This window comes from Lissotriton helveticus, chromosome 1_1, assembly GCF_964261635.1.
Source record: "Lissotriton helveticus chromosome 1_1, aLisHel1.1, whole genome shotgun sequence".
Classification (NCBI taxonomy): domain Eukaryota; kingdom Metazoa; phylum Chordata; class Amphibia; order Caudata; family Salamandridae; genus Lissotriton; species Lissotriton helveticus.
In genome coordinates, this window is record NC_136057.1 from 1,665,911,339 (window position 1) to 1,665,933,903 (window position 22,565).

Consider the following 22,565-nt stretch of genomic DNA (forward strand, 5'->3'; position numbering starts at 1 on the left):
ATCCTGCTGAAGTTCTAGGTCCGGAGGGCCACTGAGGTGCCTTCCATTGTTGGAGGAGGGAAAACATGTAGCTGTAATATTTCCGTTTCTGTTTGCCATAGACCGCATTCTACAATATGAGACTAGGGGAGCCATCTTCCATCTCTTGGGCAAGAACTGACTTTGCTCAGTTTCCTAATATGCTCCCAAATCAAATGTAGCAAGTTTGAGTATGTCAAGTAATTGTGGAAGGCACATTTGTTTATCTCTTGCCTGTGGTTTGTTCTTTTGGATCTGTTTTTCATAATTGTTTTGGTATCTTGTTATTGGATTGGAGTTAGTTTTTTGATGTGCATTTGAATGAAACGACTGGACTATATAACGTGTTTTCGAACTGTAAACTTCATGGCACCTCCAGGTCATCAAAATCTTTAATATTACATGTTTATTTTCATTCTTCCATAAATGGTTTAAGATCTTTGAGTAACAAAGAGAATAGGAAGCCAGATCCAAAGTGTATTGGCAATCCATATAAATGACTGCATGTGGGCTCTGGATGTCACGGATCATGTTTTAAAAGCATTTGGCATTGATTAGATGCTATTATTTAATGCAGGCCTGGCAAACTGTTTGAATGTACCAGAGCTACATTTTATCTACATGTGATAAATGTGCTTAAACGTAATCTCAGCAGGAATTGTTTTTATGTAATATTACCATGAATCCAGCTTATACCGACTAGCCTAGTCACATACTCAGTCTTAGTAAGAATGAATGATCGACTTTGCAGTGAAGTCCTATACATAAATGATATGGGTCATCTTTCTTCTTTTGGTCTCTGATGTACATATTTCCGTGTTGGTAATGTGTTTCTGTAAATCACACCTCTGGTTATTGCTTTCCAGGTGACACCTGTGAACTCATCAGGGGCTCCTGTTGGAGAGGCACCATTCATACGTTCTGGCTTGCTGGGTTTTGTTGGACCTGTAAGTAATGTTTGGGGCACTTTCCATGTTCATGACAATTCCCAGGTGCCTGGTAAATGAAATGTGAGGTATATGGTACATTAAAGGCCGGGCACTGTTTCCCAACATAAATATGTCTACTTTGATTCTGTTGTGTTGGAGATGTGAGGAACATCAGGAAAGGCAACTCAGCTGCAAGTAATATGTTGAAAATCTCTCCTTCTCCAGACCTTACCATTAGCACACCAAACATTTGGTGCCTTTAGAAAAACATTTGCATGCTACAAAACATCATTGCATTATACAATTCTCCATCATAGTATCTTTTAGATCATTGGATGCTTGTGTTTATTGGCAGGTGATGCAAACATGTAAATAGGTGAAAAATCAACTGTGTGACAAACCAGTGTTGCATATAAAGAACGTTTTTGTATTATTTCATTTGACGCTTGAACCTTGCAGCTTCTTAAAGTTTGGTTTCTCATTTGACTGCCTGTGCCCTGTGGAACCTGAAAGAAATTACACCTAAAAGACAGTACATTTCGCTCTGTTACCCTTCGAGAAACCCAAATCTGTAACAATGTTTGCATTATCCATGGTCTTTTCAATTTTCAGGGAAGTCTTTTGTTTGTGGTCGGGAAGATAGATGGATTACTGATGGTCAGCGGGCGTCGACATAACGCAGATGACATTGTCGCAACTGCTTTAGCTGTTGAATCTATGAAAACAGTCTACAGGGGCAGGTTAGTCTTTTGTGTATGCACCTATTATCCCCAACTTTCAAGTAAAAATGTATGTTAAGCCTAATGCATACTCATTTCTACTTTCATGTTTTTTTTTGAGCCACTAGTAACTGAGTTGGCTTTTGCACTCTTGACATCCGGTGACAGCAGTGATTGAAACACGACGACTGCTGAAGACTAAATTCTTATTGGAGCTGTGTTTATGCAGGCAGGGTCAGACATTTGCATATCTGTTAATGCAAGCTCCTTTAGTATGGAGTAAAGAGGCTCCCCATTTTGTTTTCTATTTTTGCTTGTAGCATTTCTGTATCGTAGTATTCTAACTGATAGTCATATACATAGTCCCAAGTGCGGGCGGGGACCCTGGAATGCTTCTTTCATATATATATTCTTCTGACATTGGAGTTAGCCTCCTCAGTGTTCAACGATGTGGTGACGCCTCCATTATTCTGACAGGCCAGGGTTGACTGCATGTTTTCTGTAGAAAACTATAATAATATACTTTTAAACCACATTGCAGCAGTTTAGGTAGCAATGTCCCATATAATATTAAGGCAACCTAAAAGCCTGCTCTAATTGCAGAGAACCATAAGGGGAAAAGTGCCTGCCAGGTCAAAAGAGAATGAGCTGTGCTCAGAATACACTTTAGCTTTGAGAGCCATCAGCTTCAATGACCCAGCATGCACTATGCTGGCAGTTTGCTTCACAGCCTCAGTTATTTTTTTCCAGATTGTGCTGACTGGATCTCAGATTAGTTCAGGATAACCAACCGTCCTTTTTTATGACGTTTTTTTCTTCAGTCTAACAGTTTTGAACCCTATTCGACATCTCTTGAGGAAAACTGAATTTGCCCTGATTCTTCAGGGCATTTTCATCTTAAGAAATGCCTTTACGTTTTGTGAAGTGAACTTCCTTTGAGAAGATGTCTGCCTCTGAGCCAACATACCTTATGTGTGTTCATCTTACTTTTACCCCATTCTGTCAAATAATGTCTTTTTTGTCAAAACATTACTAATGGAGCCCTCAAGGAAGAGAGGGAATTTGCCTAAGAGGGTGATTGAAGAAACTCTGGGCAGAGGAGGGAAAGAATAAGCAGAGATGAAAAGAAGTGGCCCACTGTAAGTTTCATGAAAAAACTGCACCAGGCAAGTTCCAGGAAGAAGGATCACCCTAAGCCTCATCATAGTAAGCTCTCTTGCCATTCACAAGAGTATTGGTGGAGGCAATCAGCAGCGACTGGTTAGCCATCAAGGGGTTTCAATGGCGCCGCCAACAACTCTGGTACTTTGGCAGCACCATTATCATCGATGTAAGCACCTTTGGCATCAAAACCACCACCTTCGGTGGTGACAACAGTTTTAGTGGGTGAACAAGATTTGACAACAGCACATCACAAACCAACATCGATATATTGGACAACGCCAATGCTTCGGCACTGCCATTCGGCACCGAGAAGGTCTCTTTCAACACAGTTGACTTTTAGATCAACATTAATACATTTGCTGTTGAGGTATTCAACTGTGTTGGTTCATTCAGGTATCTCTGTATATTCTGATGCAGTCATCCCCTTGGAAATTTTGTTTTCCAAAGAGACCAATAATGTTCACTCCATCACAAGACCCTCTGCAAGTTCCTCTTCAGCCTTTAAACTTGCCATCTATCCCTGAGCCTCACAGAGTTTAAAATCCTGTGGCACCAGTATTACCATTGCCACAAGGAACACCTGTGCCATTGGTTTCGAGGAGTCCAGAAACCACTTCACAGCCACAAATTCCTGCTTAGCGTTAGTGTAGGAAAACACCATCTACTTCACCGGACACTTCTAGATATGATACAGATGTGTCATATACTCCTACTTCACCATCCATTATCTCCACAATGCTCTTCCCCAGTGAACATCTTCCCATCAGAGGTGCAGCAAAGCTGAACAATCAGATTGAAATTGAGCTTACTGCAGTCTGTCATTATGGAGACTTTATGACAAAGGGACACACCAAAGCTCGCACAGCCTGCCATGCACAAAAGGACTTCAGCGACACTGGTGAGTTGTTAGACTACGTAGGCTACATGTGAACCTGGAAAAATCATCCTATCTGGGAGCATCTCTCAATTCTGTCAAAGAAAGTGTCTCCTTCGGCGGAGGGAATTTATTTGGCAAAAATGTCATCAGTTGTTACTTGCCAAAAACCAACAGTGAGAAAGGTGATTTCGCTACTAGAATCCGTGGCCTCTTGAATTTCTTTTGTACCTACCGCCTGTTTTCACATGAGAACTCTCCAGCAGTGCTTGCAAGATAAATGGACTCAAAATCAAGGTGACTGAGAAGTCGGAATCTGCTTAAATCTACCAACTCAGCAGTCTTTTTAGGGATTGCTCAACAGAAAAATCTTATTAAAGAAGGTCCATTCTACCAGGATCTTCCAACTCCGACCATAGTTTTAGAAACTTCTTTCACTGGATGGGAAAATCACTTAGACGATCCCAGTAGTCTCGGCAACAACAACTTTACCACATCAATGTTCTTCAACTTAAGGCAGTCCATCTCTCTCTTTCAGAGCTTGTAAACTAGCACTATTAACAACAAGTTCTAGCACAGACATATAATACAACAATGCACTATTTGAACAAACAGGGAGACCCAAGATTGAGAATTGTCATTTAATGCTTCTTTAGTAGCATGGCCAAAGAGGTTTTTTTATTGCGAAAATTAAATAATTAGTCATGCTCCACCGCACCTGTTTTTGCAAAAATACAAGCTTTAATGCAAGTTTTTTCATACTACATTAAAGTGTTCCTAATTACTAGATTTCCCATACAGAAGGTGATGTATGAAGGAAGCCCAAACTCTAGCTCTGCATGTAGATAAACACCTAAATAATAAATTAATAAACCTGTCACTAAATAGTTGGTAAGTGGGATTGTTAGAGTGTACACACTGAGGTGATAGTAAAAAGAAGTTTGTTAACGAAAAATCTATTTATTCAAGCTGTACATCTACTAGGTTCAAAATCACCAGGCAGACAGTTTTACGAAAACCACGAATGGGAACTCAAAAAAAGGTGTTTTACAACTCTGTTATTCAAGACTGGTCTCCCAGAAAGACTTAAGGCAACCCCCCTAAAATACAACTTGCCCAAACTAAGGCTGAAAAATATTGGATTCACAGTCAATGGGCAATGCGCTCTTGATGACTTGGTTGAACAAATTTCTGAACACTTTTCATCCTATACCACTCATACCCTCAATGATAATGAAGTTCAAACTCTGCCCCCTCAACCATGATCCAGATAACTCCCAAGTGGTCGAGAAACTGGTGATTTCCAGAGCTTCTTCACCAGTCATTCAAACCCCATAAGAAACTTCAATGCAACCACGATCTGTTGTCCAGAATGAGAAGGAAGATCTTCCATTCCAAAAGTACAATCCTTGAATTTGGCAGCATGGCTTCTGAGATTAGACAGTTTAGACACTTAAATCTATCTAACTGTATGAAAATTCTCAAAGAAGCAGATACCATCTAGCAGGATTTCTTATGCGTGTTAATGGAAAAGATTTGAGGTCTGGTGCCTTGAAAAAAATCATGATTTATCCTGCCAGGAAAGTATAATCCTTCTTATCCATTGCCTTTGACATCTTTATTCTTCTCAATTAAAGTGCATTTGGCAGCTATAACAGCTCATCCCAAAGGGCCAAACCAAAGGGCTTTCTTCACAAGCCCAGCCATAAAAGATTCTTTGGGAGGACTTAAAAAGATCTACTCTTCAATTAAAAGGTCTACTCCCTAATGATAGTTAAATGTAGTTTTCTCTAAACTCATTGCTCCTTCTTTGGAGCCTATCCATAAGAGCACATTGCAGCACCTTTCGTGGAAAGCTTCTTTTGTAGTTGTAATCCTATCCGCATCGAGAGTTGTTGAGTTACAGGCCTTATCTACTGAGACCTACTCGATCTTCCATCACAACTAGGTAGTTTTAGGGACACATCCCTCTCTTCTACCCAGGGTTGTCCGATTGTTATGTAAAGCAAATAATTTCTCTTCTTGTATTTTATGTTCCCAATCCCCTGCCTTCAGCAGTGAGTACGTTTTATTCTCTGGATTAGAAGAGAGTTAAGTTTTATTTGGACAAAAATGAATCTGTTAAAAATATGAATTATCAAGATGTAAATTACAGTCCTCTCCAAACAGATTTAGCATCTTCTAAGCTGGAACTGAGGTCTTATTAGCAGGCCTCAGTGCATTGTCAGAGTCGAAAATGAGCATCCAGTTGCTAAAAAGGGAGCAAGAAGTGTGTGGACAACTGCAACAAAAACCTAGTTTCCTACACAAACGTTCCCCTTTGGGACGCCCTGTTCTCCTATTCACAAAGAACTGAAGCTGTGTGGGAAACTGCTAAGACAATGCTGGGTAATAAAAGCTGCTAGGACTCCTAGGTACAGTGAACTCTGGGTGAGCTGATGCACTTTTGGCCTGACAGGTATGGTTCTTTAATTTTTCTCTGCAGTTTGATCAGGTTTTTGGGGGTGGCTTTATAATATATGGCTCATTACTACACTAAATGCTGCCTTGTGGTTTAAATTTATAATTATATTATGTAAAGAAATGCCTTTTTTTTGTAGGATCAGCCTCCATGTTTTGGACTAATGCTGCTGGTTTATTGACTCTGAGAGTGCACAGACGCCTGATAGTCAGAACTCCGTGCCTACGCCCTTACCCTTAAACTGATATATCAATTGGCTTCTACCCAATTGGCTGAGCTAGCTTGCCTGTAAGACCCTAACCTAGTAAGTGCTATCCAGGGCATGTAAGCTAGAGGGTCCCCCCCAAGTATTGCAGTACTGGTTGTGCCACCCTGGGTGAGACTAGAGTAAACGAAGACTCCCAGCCTGCCATTTTGCAGGTTAGAGGAGCAGTTTAACTGCTGGCCCAGGTTTGCCATTTAAAGCAACGGCTTAGCCAGACTTCCCCCTAGTGCATATGTAAGTCACCCCTGTGGCAGGCATAGTAAATCCTAAGACAGGATGCAATGTATCTCATGGGTAGAACCCGTATTTTGCATGTTCTGGTAGTAAAATAAGTAAACTGTCGTTTTTACTATGAAAAAGCTTCCCCACCCAAATGACTAGGGCAGTTACGCACTTACCCCTCAGCTGTATTTACACTGGAATAGTGCAATCAAAGTGGGCCGTCCAAAATATCAAACCACTTTTTACATTAAGCCTGACTTGATTTTCAGTTCGAAATTAATATAACAACTTGCAGTGTGCAACTTTAGCAACGTTGCTGCTTTGCTTTTCAGTCTCATGTGCACATACTGGTTGCACACGGGGCCCTGTAGCCAAGACAGCTTTTTGCCCTCCTGGGGAGATGTGCTAACGACTCCCAGGAAAGGATACAAATGGGGCCTGGTCTGGAAGGAGGTGTCACCTCCCACCTGGAGGAAGCCACACAGGTGTTTCCCCCAAAAGGCGAGCTCCAAAGGAGAAGCTGACTTTGGAGGGCAAATGGTTAACACTTGGGAGAGAGACTATTCCATTGTTCAGGCCGACAGGCTGGCACTTGGGACAGGAGAGGGAAAACGAGTTGTCAAATCGGTTTTCCAGGGGTGTGTAGTCCCCTTGGTAGTCATACCTCTGGATTGATCTAGGGAGCTCCACACTGGGGCCTGCCATTTTGGGAGTGGGCAGATTGGCACAACTTGGAATGCCCAGATGCCACACTTCGCAGGAAGTGGTCATCATATGGGAGGGAACCTGGTAGCCCATTGGCTACCACCACATTCTGCCCTGAGTACATTTTCTGAGCATAATTAGAGTACCTATGGCACACCAAACTCCGATCTCAACTAGACTGGAAAAAGGACCGAAGGACTGCCCTGCTGAATTGTTGAACAGAAAGGGGACTGCACCAGCGTGGACTGCACCTGTTGAACCTGGTGGGTAGCAAATGAGTGGGGCTGTGACCTGCATGATGAAAAGCCATCTCTAGAGCCCAGACAAGGCCAAGAGACTCCAAAAGTCAGGGAGCTGGCCTCCTTTTCACAGTGCAGGGACACAGCAGCTAAGATGCTTGCCAGGGCAAGTTGATAGCCCAAAGTCTTCAAGTCCCCACCTTCCAGCACCAGGACCTGACACACAGTTACACCTTAGTTCGCTGAGCCTGCTAGTGTTGACAAGGTGCTACTGGGACCTCCAGAGTACACGTTATCGACCCAGGAAGGATTGGCCTGTGACTTCTATTGCACTGAGAGTAATTAAACGGACATCAACCCTGTGACCAGGGCCGCCTCACCCCCTTCGTGGACCGAGGAGTAGTCGCAGCGTGACTCCAATCGAGCGCATTGCACTCGGAGTATCCTTTGTGAGAATACCTGCGTTGCAGAGCTATGATTACAAGTAAGAACCATTTCCTTCTCGATCACGATGACCGCAGGGGGTGACAAGCTGGTACTGCCCTGTCCTTCATTTTTCACTTTGTGTAGATCTGTATAATACGCCTTGTTGGACATCTCTTTCGGATTCACTTTATACCAGTACAGAAATGTTTTGCCTTTGGTTTCAGGAACAGTCATTTGCTCTCAATTTAAGTCCTCCAGATTACTGGCTCTGTTCCTCTCTCTGCAGAATCGCAGTATTCTCTGTGACTGTGTTCTACGATGAAAGGATTGTAGTAGTGGCAGAACAGCGGCCGGACGCATCAGAAGAGGATTCTTTCCAGTGGATGAGCAGAGTACTACAGGTAATACTTGTGGGAGCATGTGGAGTGTGTGGAACCTGGGACATAGAGTGCAGTACATTACTTCTAAACTCAAGATGAATGCACGTGGGTTTGACTGAATAGGGTGATAAGTATATGCTCTGTATTTACTTTGTGCTGACTCGACCTGAAAAGAAATTAAAAACAAAGTTACATTTGTTTATGCAATTGTGCTCAACACAGTAAGTTAGAATGCTCAGTACAAAACTATCACAGTAAAAATAGGAAATGTCATTACGTTCACTTCTGCAGTGCAGTCAATACAAGGAATAAATAAGAACAAAACAAGCAAATGATTAAATACCAGTGAAGGGGCCCATTCGGCATATGACAATTCCCCCCCTCTAGACTAATAGTAACAGCCCCTTTAATAGCATGGCCTAAGATTTGTTTTTGTTTTTGTGTCAAAATGAAACAATTAGTCATGACCCACAACACCTGTTTTAGCAAAAATACAAGCTTAAATACGTGTCTGTTCATACTACATAAAAAGTATTTGTAATTACTAATTTTCACGTATAGAATGCGGTGTGTGAGGGAGGCTCAGTCTCTAGCATTGCATATAGATAAACGTCTAAAGACTGTCACTAAATAGTTTGAAAGTGGGTTTGTTAAATTGTACATACTGAGGTGTAGGTAAAATTAAGTTCTTTATCCTTTTTCCTCCTCCGTCCAGGCCATTGACAGCATTCATCAAGTAGGGATATACTGCCTGGCTCTCGTTCCAGCCAACACTTTGCCAAAGACTCCACTTGGGGGAATCCACCTATCTCAGACCAAGCAGCGCTTTCTGGAGGGAATGTTGCACCCATGTAACATTCTAATGTGTCCTCATACATGTGTTACCAACCTGCCAAAACCCCGGCAGAAGCAACCAGGTAAGTCCTGGGCTTAATCTTTGTTATTTCTCCAAAGAAGTCACTCTGCTTAGATGAATTCTTGCAAGTAGCAGGAAAACCTGTAAAGCGTGCACAAATAGATGATTTGTATTCTTCTTTTTCGCTTTGTTTTCCGGTACAGAATATATGAATGTGCTCAAACGTGTTTAAAAACGAATTCCTGTCCTTGTATGTTCATTAGGATGTGAAACCGAGTACAGACTTGAAATTGTTGTTCTAGTTAAAGAGCTATAAGGATATACTGTCCACTAAATTTATGAAAAGTATTTTGAGTTGGACTGTTCTAGTAATAGTAGACGTAGTATATGGTATGAGCTTCCCATTGGCTTTGATCTCTTCCTCCATAATGTTTAAGATTGTTACTAGAATTTGTTCTCTTTCACAGGTGTTGGCCCGGCCTCAGTGATGGTTGGAAATCTTGTTGCTGGAAAACGGATTGCTCAAGCTGCAGGCCGAGATCTAGGGCAAATAGAAGAAAACGACTTGGTGAAAAAGGTAGGCTGACTCTTTATTGGAACACGTTTCAAATGTAATTATGACAGCCTTGTCACTAACCTGTGATTTTGCAGCATTTTTTTAAAACTTTTTTGTGTTTATGGTTACAGCACCAATTTCTAGCTGAAGTCCTGATCTGGAGAGCTCAATCCACCCCTGATCACATATTGTTTGTTCTCCTGAATGCAAAGGTAATCTAATCAGCATCAAAAATGCGCATGCCCAATTTTATTTTACAGTTATATATTGTTTATTGAACTATTGCAACAAAGGATGTTTCTGTTACTTTTGCCTTGCACAGCTCTGAAGCTTGTTTTGCAGTATTCAACTAATTCCACCTGTAGTCCAGAGAAATGCCCATCTGAGATTTAAAGACAGATGGCAGATAACTTTAAAATGAATGGAGAGAAGCCTGAGATCTTGCTCATTGGAGGGAAAAGATCCTGTTTGTTGTTCAGGTTGTGGCCAAGCCTCCCACATACCAGCTCCACAACAGAAAAACTAAGCATTTTATCTGACCAAGAGATCTGCTTCAAATCCCAGTTGCAAAAGGTCTATTCAACTGGATTCCTACAAATAATTATGCTACAGAAAATCTTCCTTTTCTGCCTGCCTCCAAAGCATATTATTATCTTGGGTGCGTGCATGGTCTCACACCCAGGCAATGGATATGCTTCTTGACTTACTGGTTAACAAACTTCAAATGCTTCAGAATATGGCCATTAGAGTTTGTTGCTGTCTTTTGGAACTTAATCATGGTATTTCAGGCTTTTGCACACTTCTGATGATAGAGTGCATTTAATTGAAGCTCATTGGTTTTGTCCACTGGACCTTCTATAGCAAAAGCCCTGTTTCATTTGGTACATTATGAGCACTTATGTCCTGGGAAGCATCTGAGATCTGAAGCACTACTTCTGTTTAAATGTCCTCAATTACAAACATGTCCACTATGGTGCCCAGCCACAGTGCACCCAGAGGGGGGGGGAGCATTCCAGAGTTTGTGCCTAGCTCTGGAGTGCTCTTCCTCTGGAACTGGATAGCATATGTGATGTTTTTCAGTTCCTGAGGGCCTGATTCTGCTAGTTTTTAATGTTTCCCCATTTTTGTGAGTGCTCTGTTTATCTCCCTTGAGTCGACCTGGTTTGATTTCTGCCTTCAAGACACCTTAGGTTGAAACTGTAGTCCATGAATAAATAATTATATCAAATCACTCAATAATATTAAGGCACTAGTTTTTTGTTTTGTTATGAACTAACATCTGCTAAATTATTTACAGTGAATCGGATTGGTAAAGAAAGTAGAGTTAGAATAATTTGCTTATTGACAAATTTATATGTGCAAGATTATATAAAGCTGCAAGACCGTGGTGCTGGGAGAAGTGGGGATTTTCACCTGGAGGGCTAATCAATGCAGATTCTTTACATCAAAAAGATTAGTCCGAGGGCAGACTTGTATTCCGGTATATAAGATTCTCTTGGAAGCACCGTGAGGTGGGCTTTTCAGAGAAGAGATGTCAGTGGTTTATAGGCCTGAACTTCATTCGCACACATGGTGACTTGGGTATAGTGTGCTAGTTAAGTTCTGAAGAGCACAGCAGGATTCTCATCTAGAGGTTCTGGGAGAGATGGGTGTTGAGGTGTCCCAATAGACTTTAAAACTGTGGTGAGGAGTTTAGAGATTGATCAGACAGCTGACTGTAGAGGGGTGCATAAGTTTCTGTCTGGGAGTGTTGAAAAGTGTATGGGGAGCAAAATTAATGATTTTATTGATAGGAGAGGGGGGACTACTGTACAAGGCTAGCAAGGTATAGAAAAAAGGGTGATTAAAAGTAGATTTGTGTCTTCAATGAGTAACACGAGGAAGTGAAGGGCCATCTAATGGGTGATGGCCATGAGATGGTTTCTTCATGGAAGTTCAAGTGGCTGGGGGAAGAGTTTATGTGTGTCATGCTTCGGTCAAGCTGAAGGAGAGGACTTCACTGACTGAGCTGGTCTAGAGGGGAGAAAGACGACCAAGGCTGGAGCCATATGGTAGAAATAAAGGTCATAGTGAAGAAGGAAATACACGTCTTAAAAAAAGAAGAAAGTAATTTGAAGAAGGAAGGAGAACCAGTCAAACAATGTACATGATAACCAAGTAGTGGCCATTGTATCAGATGGAGAACTTTGTCTAACACTATTAAATGTTCTGAAGGCAAGGCAATAAAGGGGAGATGGGTATATGTTCACTGAAGAAGTTGGCTACTTGTAGGAGAACAGTCCTGAAACTGCAGTGCAGCATGCTTTAAAAGTGTTCTGCAAGTAGGTGTTTTGTCAAACAACATAGTGGAGATTTCTTTTGCTTTGAATTCAGTGTACATTAATATTGTTTGTTTGCCAGCCGGAGCAGATCTTGTTGCTTTACTTGGTTTTTTGGCGTCCTTTATAAAACCATGTTCTTCACAGGGAACTGCTGTGTGCACTGCCACCTGTATGCAGCTGCACAAACGAGCGGAAAAGATAGCAGCGACTCTCTGTGAGAAGGGACACCTAAATGCTGGTGATAATGTGGTGCTTCTATACCCTCCTGGTGAGTAACCCCATGCAGCATGTGCTATGTGTGTTGGTCAAGAATTCAGACTTTGTTGAGAGGCCATTGTTCTTTAACCTTGTGACTTCACAAAAACTTTGCAAACGCTTCAGGGTTTATCCCGAATGGTATACTGATGGTGGACCCAAGAGCCAAATTACTTTAAATTTCAGTAACAAATGCAAAGCTAAAAGACAAATTTGAATAGTGGAATAAAAAATGGTTAAGAAATGAGCAAAATTCAACTGCAGCCTACATGCTTCAGGTTAGTATTGTTCTTCTGCATGGGTTGGTTTGGGAGTTCAATTACTTCAACACATAGTTGATTTCCCATGAGTACCTTGTTTGTTCAGGAGTATAAGGAATTCTTCGTCAAAAGAAGCAGTAATTTCACCGGTGACAAGAAACCTCTGTGCAACCACAGAAAAAGATCTCAAGCCCCATTTTATTGTATTGTGTTGCTTCATTTACATGTGGTACTATATGTGAACAGATGAAAGAATTAATTGTAGGGTCAGCGAAGAAAATTGCCAATGGTATATAACCTGCCCAGGAAAAGGCCAATCAATCAGTGTCCAAATCCGTCATTACACTTTTTTGAAAGAAGTGTCAGTGTTTAATTAAGAACGCTTCTAATGTGGTGCTAAACACACTGCATATGGTGGTGTTTTGCCCATATATGTTTCTCACCAATCTGTAGAATGTATTAAAATGTGTAAGGCTTCCAACTCATGTAACCAGCTTTCAATACACACATTAAATATCTCTCTTAATTTGTTCAATGCCCCTCACAAAATGTTGGACGTTGGCATCCAGATCTGTAAGCGTTTTAGTGATTGTCCAGAGATTCTATACATTGTCTAATTGAACCTTACTTTAATTGAACTGTGCTTCCCACAGGTGAATGGTATAGTTTCCTCTTAAGTATTGCCCATGCTGCTTTCAGCACAGGCTGTTGGTAAATGACACTGTTTACAGTGCAGTGTTTTGTTTTCCTTGCAGGAATTGAGTTGATTGCTGCTTTTTATGGCTGCCTCTATGCTGGATGCATCCCTGTAACAGTACGACCGCCCCATGTACAAAACCTCACAGCCACTCTGCCTACCGTCCGCATGATCGTAGATGTAAGTAAGCAGGCCTTGACCATATTTGTTTTAAAATATTTACCTTGTAACTGTTATTGGCAAATTGGGTAATATGAACCTGCCTGAATGTACATGGAGGGTTGCTTTTTTCCTGAATAATTGTGATGGAAGTTACATTTAGCAAAAGAACAGGAGATAGTGACTGAGACCTTATTTATCATTACTCAGCATTCTTGCCCTGTCTATTTCCAGTCTTGTTTAGAACACAGCAGACTAGTCTGGGGGGGGAAAAGCTTCCCTAAATGATGCTTTCACTTAAAAAAAATAACTCTCCAAAAGGAACTCTGGGTTCAGCGCCACCATACCATGTCTCATACCTTTGCATCACCAACTGTCATAACCTTTGTGTCTTTCTGCCTCAATGCAGGCTGGAAGCAATGGCTCCTTTTGATGTCCCACCTTCATTTTTTCTGTTATTTCGCCCTGGAAGGTTTTTTTTTTTCCGTTGATAGACTGCAAAAATGCTCCCCTATTCTGTGGTTGGTATTTAAGAGTGGCTTCAAGCAGTGCATATGGTGCAGCGTGCCTACATTTTCTCGCTTGGGAAATATTCATGTGGGGAACTCCTGGTAGTTTGTGTGTGAATCTGCTTGATGTCACTGGTGCTCAGACTGTTGAATTTAAAGCTTGGTCCTGTAAGAGTCTGCCTCTTACATTTAGGTCATAGGTATTTTCAACCGATTGGGATATCCTTTTTGGCATTAAGCATGGGTTCTGTTGTGTATATTAATGTCCCTGTTCTGTGTTTCTCAGCAGGAAGTTCAGGATTTGTAACTACATACGTACATGCACCTGAGAAGTACCTCTTGGTGAGAAAGCACACAACTGATTAACATTTAAACATTGCAGACATAGACATACACATTAAACAGCAGACTATTTCAAATCTACTTGCATCACCTATTATTGGCAGTTGGCCACCGCCTCCACCAAACCTAATGACTTAACAGTTGATTTTTGGTCCAGAGATCCTCCGGTGTTTCTGTGGTAATCCACTGCTCCTGTAGTCCCCTTATTATGAATGAGTACATCTGTTCATCCCACAAAGGCACTCAGTTAAAGAAGGGGGTGTGTGTGACTTTCAGTGGTTGGCTATGCCCTGCTAAGCCTACCCAGTGCCTTTGCCAAGTAGCTCCAACCAGCATAGTCTATATTTTCTTTTAGGATCAGACTCTGATCTTATGCCAGAGCAGAGGGTATCCTAAAATGATGATTGGGATGGCTTGCCCCCTCCCCTCTATACTGATGTTGCTACTTTGGTTTACAGAATGCCAGTGGGCTTGATTCCTCGCATGAGGCAAAGCTTGACTCACTGCTTAGTCTTTTTCTGCTTTGGGACTTCAAAACTTTTTTGAACTTTTTGACTTTCACACTTTCACTGGGACCAATCCATTTACTGCATTTTTTACGGGTGCTTCATCACTTCTGATCTCAAATTGTGCCTAAGCCCCATCTACCTCTTCCACATACTATCATTGGAGTTGTATTCTTTTTTGGCACTATTTTCACTGAATTCATAAAAAATATATATCCCTGGTTTCCCCTATTGGATTTTTTTTGTTTTGTTCTTATTTTACTCATAACATTTTTCTCTTAATGTTAAAATTCATTGCATTGTTTTATTGTGCGACTTATTCAACTGTGTACTGCTTAAAAAATTCACACTTAGCCTTTGATTTAATCCTGCCTGCTTCGTGTCACATTATCAGGGGCTAAGCACAGGTTTATTTAAGTTAGTTTGTGTGACATCTAGTAGGTGGTGGCCTTATACTTTGAGGTGCACTCTGAAGGAAGCTAACTCTATATAGTGGACTAAAAAGAGGTGCAGTATGGCAGGTCGGTCGAGCAGCCTCAGGCTTATCAGAGGGGAGTGTTGACTATTTGTTTTACTCACAGAGTCTATAATTAAGACACACTCAAGGAAGAAATTTGAGTTCAATTGAGAAAAACAACTTACATTTTTTCTTTGATTTAGACATCAAAATTACTGCAATCACATAAGTACGTTTAGCGATTTTTAGAAAAAACAGTAAATGTAGCGGTTGGATTTGAGGCATGAGCCTTGAACATGGTAAAGTTATCCAATTGGAGAAACATATACTGCATAGGTATACTTTCAATCGACTTACAAGACTGTTCTTCTAGACTTAAGGTAAGGAAGAGCCAAGGTCCTTAGAACCATCAGCTGTTTCGGGTTACCTGCCCTGGTGTGTCCGGGTGCAGAGGTGCTGGTCGCAAGGGTAGCCTCCAATGCTACAGGTAAAGTCAAAGAGGAAAAGTACCTGTAAGAAAAACGCTGCAAGTGGGGACTTGGAGACAAGTCCATCGGAACCCAAAGGGAGGCTTGGTTCTTGAGGTTCTCAGGTCTAAGGGTTCACTGTCATTTGGTCTAGACCCAGGCTGTTGGGCTCGGGTGCAGTAATATTTTATCCAGCGTGTTGTATGCGTTGGAAGCCCTCACTTCTTAGGGCCGACTGGTAGATGGAGACAAAACAGGACAGCTGGGTCACACTCTGTGCTGGGTTCTGCGATGCTGATGTCCTTCATTGGTAGGTCTGTCTTGGTGGTGTTGGTGTCCAGGCTGGACACTTAACAAGCCTTGGCTGCTGCAAGGGCTCCAGGACCCCGCAAATTGGTACTGGATTGCTTTGTCAGTGGACCCAGTGGTCAGCAGATCAGTGAAGCGGGCTTTGCAGCCGGTGCCTGCAGGCTGCAGGGAAGTGGCTCCTCCACTTAAAGGGAGATGCTGGCTGGTTGACAAAGTGCTGGCAGCCCTCCAAGTCTTTAGGCGGATGCATACCAGTGGACCCAGTGGTCAGCAGATCAGTGAAGCGGGCTTTGCAGCCGGTGCCTGCAGGCTGCAGGGAAGTGGCTCCTCCACTTAAAGGGAGATGCTGGCTGGTTGACAAAGTGCTGGCAGCCCTCCAAGTCTTTAGGCGGATGCATACCAGTGGACCCAGTGGTCAGCAGATCAGTGAAGCGGGCTTTGCAGCCGGTGCCTGCAGGCTGCAGGGAAGTGGCTCCTCCACTTAAAGGGAGATGCTGGCTGGTTGACAAAGTGCTGGCAGCCCTCCAAGTCTTTAGGCGGATGCATACCTGCAGGAGTCCGATCTTAGCAATTGTAGGGACAGGAGCAGGCAGGCAGGGTTTGGCACCAATTCTGGTGCTGGTCTACATTTCTCACATTTTCGACTCTTCTTTGCCCCTCTTCTTCTTTAGTCAGATTAATCTAACTTCCTGTTGTGAGGGGGCCACCTAAATTCTAAATTTAGGGGCGTTAAGAGGACTGTAAGGTAGTAGCCAATAGGCTATTTACCTCTGGGGATTCTACACCCTCCTATATGACATTTTGTGGGGAGTGGACATAACCCTGTCCCAAAGTTCTTAATTCCACCAAAAGCAGCACATCTGATAGCCCACCTTAGGGGTGTGACTAGCCTGGGTGTGCAGCACGCCTACTGGTATAGCTAATTTCCCGCCTGTCCTAGTGCCGAATGAGCCTCAGGGCAGGGGTTTGGCATTCTCAGGTCTGGGTGAAGCTGGGGTCGCATATCAAAGACTTTGAAACCCCTGGCATTGATATGCTAAATCTTCAGACATCCTGCTGGAAGAGATGTAAACACCTCCTGCTAGAGCTGGCATTCTTTCTGACCTCATAATGCTGGCTCTCACCTGCAGTAGTTCAGAAACACATCTGTGATGACAGGCTGGTAGATACCAGTCAGCCAGCACACTAAATAGTGTTAGGTTCCCAGGGTGCACCTCTAGGGTGCGCTCTTGGTGCATGTCAGAATAAATCCACTACTGGCATCAGTGAGGATTTATTAGGTTTTTGATACCAAACACCATTATTTGCAGTACAGTCATTATGTAGCTGGGTAACTTGTAATGAGCAGTACCCAGTACATATCTCTAAGATGGCTACCTGACAAAGAACTTCGATCGCAAGTTATTACTTTTTAAAATATTGAATTTTGCAGATCAGTAAAACTGGTCCTTAAATGCGTCTTAACGCACAACTCTTTTCTTATCTGAGAAAAGGCATAGATGGCATACAGGTATTTACGGTCGGTGTCTGGGGGTCTCCTTTGGGACTTAGAGTTGTAGAGGGCCGAGGTCCAAAGTACCATCAGCAGTTTTTTTATTCCTGCCATGGGGCGTCGGGTGTAGAGGTGCTGGTCAAGTTGGTAACTGTGCTCACTACGCTGGTAAGGAGAAGGGGGTGCACCTAGGATCAGGCTGCAGAGGGGGACTTAGGGACAAGTACAGAAGCTCCCAACAGGGGCCGCGGGACACAAGGTGTAGCACAGTCTGTTTGCTGGTGTCCGCCGGGGGTGTTTGGTTGCAGAGCAAAAAGGTTGGTTGGGCTCTGTGTGTCCTGCAGCCTTGCAGTCGGCTGTCTTGCCAGTTGAGGTGCAAAAATCAGGACTGCTGGATCACTCTGGAAGTGGGTCTGTGTGGTGCTGATGTCCCTCGACTACTGCTTGGTCTCGATGTTGTTGCCTTCCGGATTGGACTTTCACCATCTTTGTTTGCTGCCTGGGGTCTGGTACCCTGGGGTCCTGTGCAGCTACAGTTGGTACTGGCATCCTCTCACTTGATGGGGAGGGCAGATCTGACCTTAAGGAGCACAGGTGCCTCTTGCTATATTAGCAAATGGTTTGGTTATGGCAGTAGAATCTACATCATGTACTCCTGAGGAGTTTTTAGTTGCAGAAATTATCCTAAAGTCTGGAACCCTCATCTACAGGCTGCCTGACACCGCGCTCCTTTCACCGACACCATCTCCGACATCATCGCACAGCACACCCTTGCCTCCACAGACTATATACTACTCAGAGACCTAAACATCCACCTGGACAACCACGACGACCCCAACACCACCACCCTCCTAGAGAACCTCGCCAACATAGGACTGGAGCAACTTGTCACAACCCCCACGCACACAGCAGGATACACACTCAACCAAGTCTTCACAGAAGGAAACCGATTTTCCTACAGCCACACCACAGAACTCCTCTGGACAGATCACCACTGCCTCCACTTCTCCTTCAGCTAGCCCACCAGACACAAGCTCGCCCACCGCCGCCCCCATAGAAGCTGGAACAAAGTCACCGAAGACCAGTTCAGCTCCGCCCTCACAAGCACTCCACCACTGACGACGCCAGACGCGAACACCATGGCACGCAACTGCGCCGACACTCTCCCCTCCTCCAGAAAGCCACAGGGTGACTCATCAAGAAAGCAAGCTGGTTCACCCCTGCATTCCAAGAATCCAAGCGCTCCTGCTGACGTCTAGAAAAGACATGGAGGAACAACAATACCCCAGAAACACGCAGCCCCTACAGAGCAGCCACCCCAACACATCACCACCTCATCAAAGCCACAAAAAAGAACTTCCTCCAAGACAGAATCTTCACCAATGCCCATAACTCCAAATAACTCTTCTCCATCATCAATGATTTCAACAAACCATGCAGCAAAACAGACTTCCCACCCTCCCAAGAACTCTGCAACCAACTCAGCACCTTCTTCCACGTCAAGATTGACTATGTACAACAACTTCGACAACCAAAACCTATGCACAGCCCCAGCTCCCACCCCTAACAACTCCACACAACAGGCCCTACTCATGTGGACCCTGCTCATGACAGAAGACACCTTAAAGACCATCCATTCTGGAGTGCCCTCCGACCCCTCCACAACCCACATCTTCCACAAAGCCTCCGGCCATCTCACTCGAACTACGCTGGACAATCAACAGCTTCCTCAAAATCGCCTAATTCCCCGACAACTGGAAACATGCCAAAGTCAACCCCCTTCTGAAGAAACCCTCTGCAGACCCGGCGGACCTCGAGAACTTCAGGCCCAGCTCCCTTCTCTCATTCGCAACCAAAGTCATTGAAAAGGCCATCAACACCCAGCTAGCGAACTTAATTGAAGCCAACAACATGCTGGACATCTCCCAAACCGATTCCGCAGCAATCACAGCACCAAGACCGCCTTACTCACCACCACCAAAGACATCCGCTCCCTCCTCGACCAGGGCCAAATGTCAGCCCTCATCCTCTTGGACCTCTCAGCTGCCTTCAACACAGTCTCCCGCACCACACTAGCCACCAGACTACACAACGCCGTCATCCACGGAAAGGCCCTCGACTTGTTGTTGTTTTCCCACAGGCAGAACTTAGTGAGTCAGAATCCCACCTTTCCTCTTGGAACCACAAAGACCAGATGTGGAGAGCCCCAGGGATCCCCCCTCAGCCCCGCCCTCTTAAACATCTACATGGATCCCCTAACAACCATCATCAGAAACCATGTGCTCAACATAGTCTCCTATCCCAATGACCTACAGCTCATCCTCTCAAAGAACCCCACATCACCAGCACAACTTCCAAGAAGGAATGAAAGCCGTCACCACCTGGATGAAGAGGACCTGCTTGAAACTCAATTCAGAGAAAACAGAAGTCCTCATCCTGGGCTCCACACCATCTGCCTGAGCCGACACCTGATGGCCCCCCACCCTCAGAAACCCCCCCACCCCGACAGACCATGCAAGAAACCTCTGCGTCATATTAGACTCAGCGCTCATGGTGAACTGCCAGATCAATGCCGCATCCTCGGCCTGCTTCAACACCCTCTGCATTCTCTGAAAAACATTCAGATGGATCCGCTCGAATCCAGAAAAATGGTCATGCACACCCTCATCAGTAGCAAACTGGACTACAGCGACACTCTACACCAGAATCAACAAGAAACTACTTTGCAAGCTCCAGACCGTCTAGAACGCCACAGCCAGATTAGTCCTAGACATCCCCGCCACCACCACATCACCCAACACCTCCGCGATCTCCACTGGCTCCACATCGAAAGAAGAATAACTTTCAAGCTCCTCACCCTCGCCCACAAGGCCCTCCACAACAGCGGACCAGCATACCTTAACAACCGCCTCTCCTTCCACGCACCCAAGAGACCCCCCCCCAATCATCTGACCTCTCTCTGGCCACCATCCCACGCATCTCCAAGACCAGAAGAGGAGGGAAGTATTCTCCTACCTCGCAGCCAAGGTCTGAAACAACCTCCCTGTCCTCCTCCGGCAAACCACCACACTGCCCAGTTCAGGAAAGGCCTCAAGACCTGGTGTAATATCTTCCACCACATGGGGCATACCCTGAACTGGCCACTCACCCCCCTCCTCCTGGGTTCACAATGGGTCACGCCACTGTGACAGGCTGTGAAATGTCACAGTGGCGAAGGTTCTAAGTCGAGCTCCCTGGGCGGAGCGTGAAGGGTGACTCGGAAACGAACAGCTGTGGCTGAGGTCCTTATGGGCGACTCTTCAATAAAGTCTCCTGTTTACCCAGAGCATTTCCTGGCTCCTGATTGAAGTATCTCGATTTAACAGTGGCGGCGAGGATGGGATACGAACCCAGGAGTGCAAAGCACAATGGATTAGACACTTGGGCTGGATAGTGTGTGCCTGAGGTGCCGGCTGAGATTGAGTTATCCTACTCGGTGACCGGAATCTGTGGTATCCTAGTGGTCCTGTCACGCTGACCTCAGCATTGGCGACAGTATTCCGAGAAACTTGACGCAACGACGAGGGGGAAGGCTCGAACTGCCAGGAGTGAAGCGCCTGCTTTGAGGCGAAGGCTGTGGATCGGGTGGAAGAAGCCATCCGCATGCACGTTGTTTTGCCGGTCGCGCTGACTGGCACAGCTTGTAGAATAATTATCCAAAGAAAAGCCTAGGACAAGGGTGCCAATGAGGTCGCTATCAGCTTTCACCCTTATTGACTTAAGACTTTCCTTTCAACCGTCAGGGGGCAATTACTCACGCTGTGCTGGCACTACGACGAGATACCAACTGTAGCCTGTGTCACCGTCGGGTGCCAGCGTGCGAACAGACCACAAGGAAGATTGGCTTGCTGTTTGATGGTGGTCACTCTTTTCTAGCAGAACGAAAGAGAGTATGCTCTGCTACTAACAACAGTTTGACTTTAGGACAGCGCCATCCAGTGGTTCCCTCCTCTGCATTTCCCTATTCAATTAAAATACACTCCCACACTTCACATAAGAGTTGCTATGGTATGGTGATGTTGCAGTCCCCTGCATATTCTTGCTAGTTGGCAGTAAAGAGTGAGGGTCTGATCAAGCTGGGCACCTGGTGGTAATTGACCGGTTGCCTCTGAAAACGCATTTAAGGCTTGATTTCTCTTCATTTTCACCCCCACTTTCCTTAGCCCTCAGCCACTATGCAGAATGTAACGCCCGCGCCTTTCTTTCTGTCCACTTCTGGGGAGCCAACCCTCAAGTGGAGTAAATGGAAAAAAGTTTTCCAGAACTATGCAGAAGTATGTGGACTAAATTTGGAACTGGAAAGAAAAGTGGCTTTGCTGATGCACTATGCTGAAGGACAAGAAATACTAGAACATCTTCCAGAGCTGAACGCAAATTATGCGAGGGGGTTGAATGAATATGAGATAAATTTAAAGAAACTAGACACCCATTTTTTACCGAAAATAAGCACGATTATGGAACGGTACCATTTTGGCACTGTTTGATTCTTGTTCAAAACAGACAATAATCTCTCCAGAAGAGTTTGAAAAAGTATCAAAAGGTAAACTAATACTGCAGAAGATGGATGTACTACCGGGAGGTTATGGTGGTCAGCCTAAACAAATGAAAGGCTACTTCTGGAGGACGGTAGGCTACAAGGACAGTCTGACCGTCACCAAAATTTACGTATATCCAAGAAGGGGGACAGCATCCTGGGGTGGCAGGCACAGAAAGAGTTAGGTGTCTATCTTAATCCCAACAAGAATCCCCAGATACTGGTACAGGAGGTGGGGAGGACCGTGATGGAGATAGAGGAAGAGTTCAAGGAGGTCTTCACGTAGAAATTAGGGTGCCTCAGAAACTCTGCCCACAGAATAAAACTCAGAGAAGGATCCAAGCCAGTTACAGCCAAAGCCAGGAATCTCTTTATTATTATTAAAGGAGTTTATAGAGCGCATG

General features: G+C 44.2%; 1 protein-coding gene across 1 annotated transcript in view; it reads left to right on the forward strand.

The window, feature by feature from the left end:
• Nucleotides 1–22,565, forward strand: part of DIP2B (DIP2 acetate--CoA ligase B (putative)) — an 805,292-nt gene that overhangs the window by 499,672 nt on the left and 283,055 nt on the right. The window contains exons 20-27 of the mRNA XM_078688921.1: nt 885–965; nt 1,560–1,687; nt 8,309–8,423; nt 9,118–9,319; nt 9,726–9,835; nt 9,946–10,026; nt 12,280–12,403; nt 13,406–13,527. Coding sequence (XP_078545047.1) covers nt 885–965; nt 1,560–1,687; nt 8,309–8,423; nt 9,118–9,319; nt 9,726–9,835; nt 9,946–10,026; nt 12,280–12,403; nt 13,406–13,527 — 963 coding nt within the window. The remainder of the gene's footprint in view (nt 1–884; nt 966–1,559; nt 1,688–8,308; nt 8,424–9,117; nt 9,320–9,725; nt 9,836–9,945; nt 10,027–12,279; nt 12,404–13,405; nt 13,528–22,565) is intronic.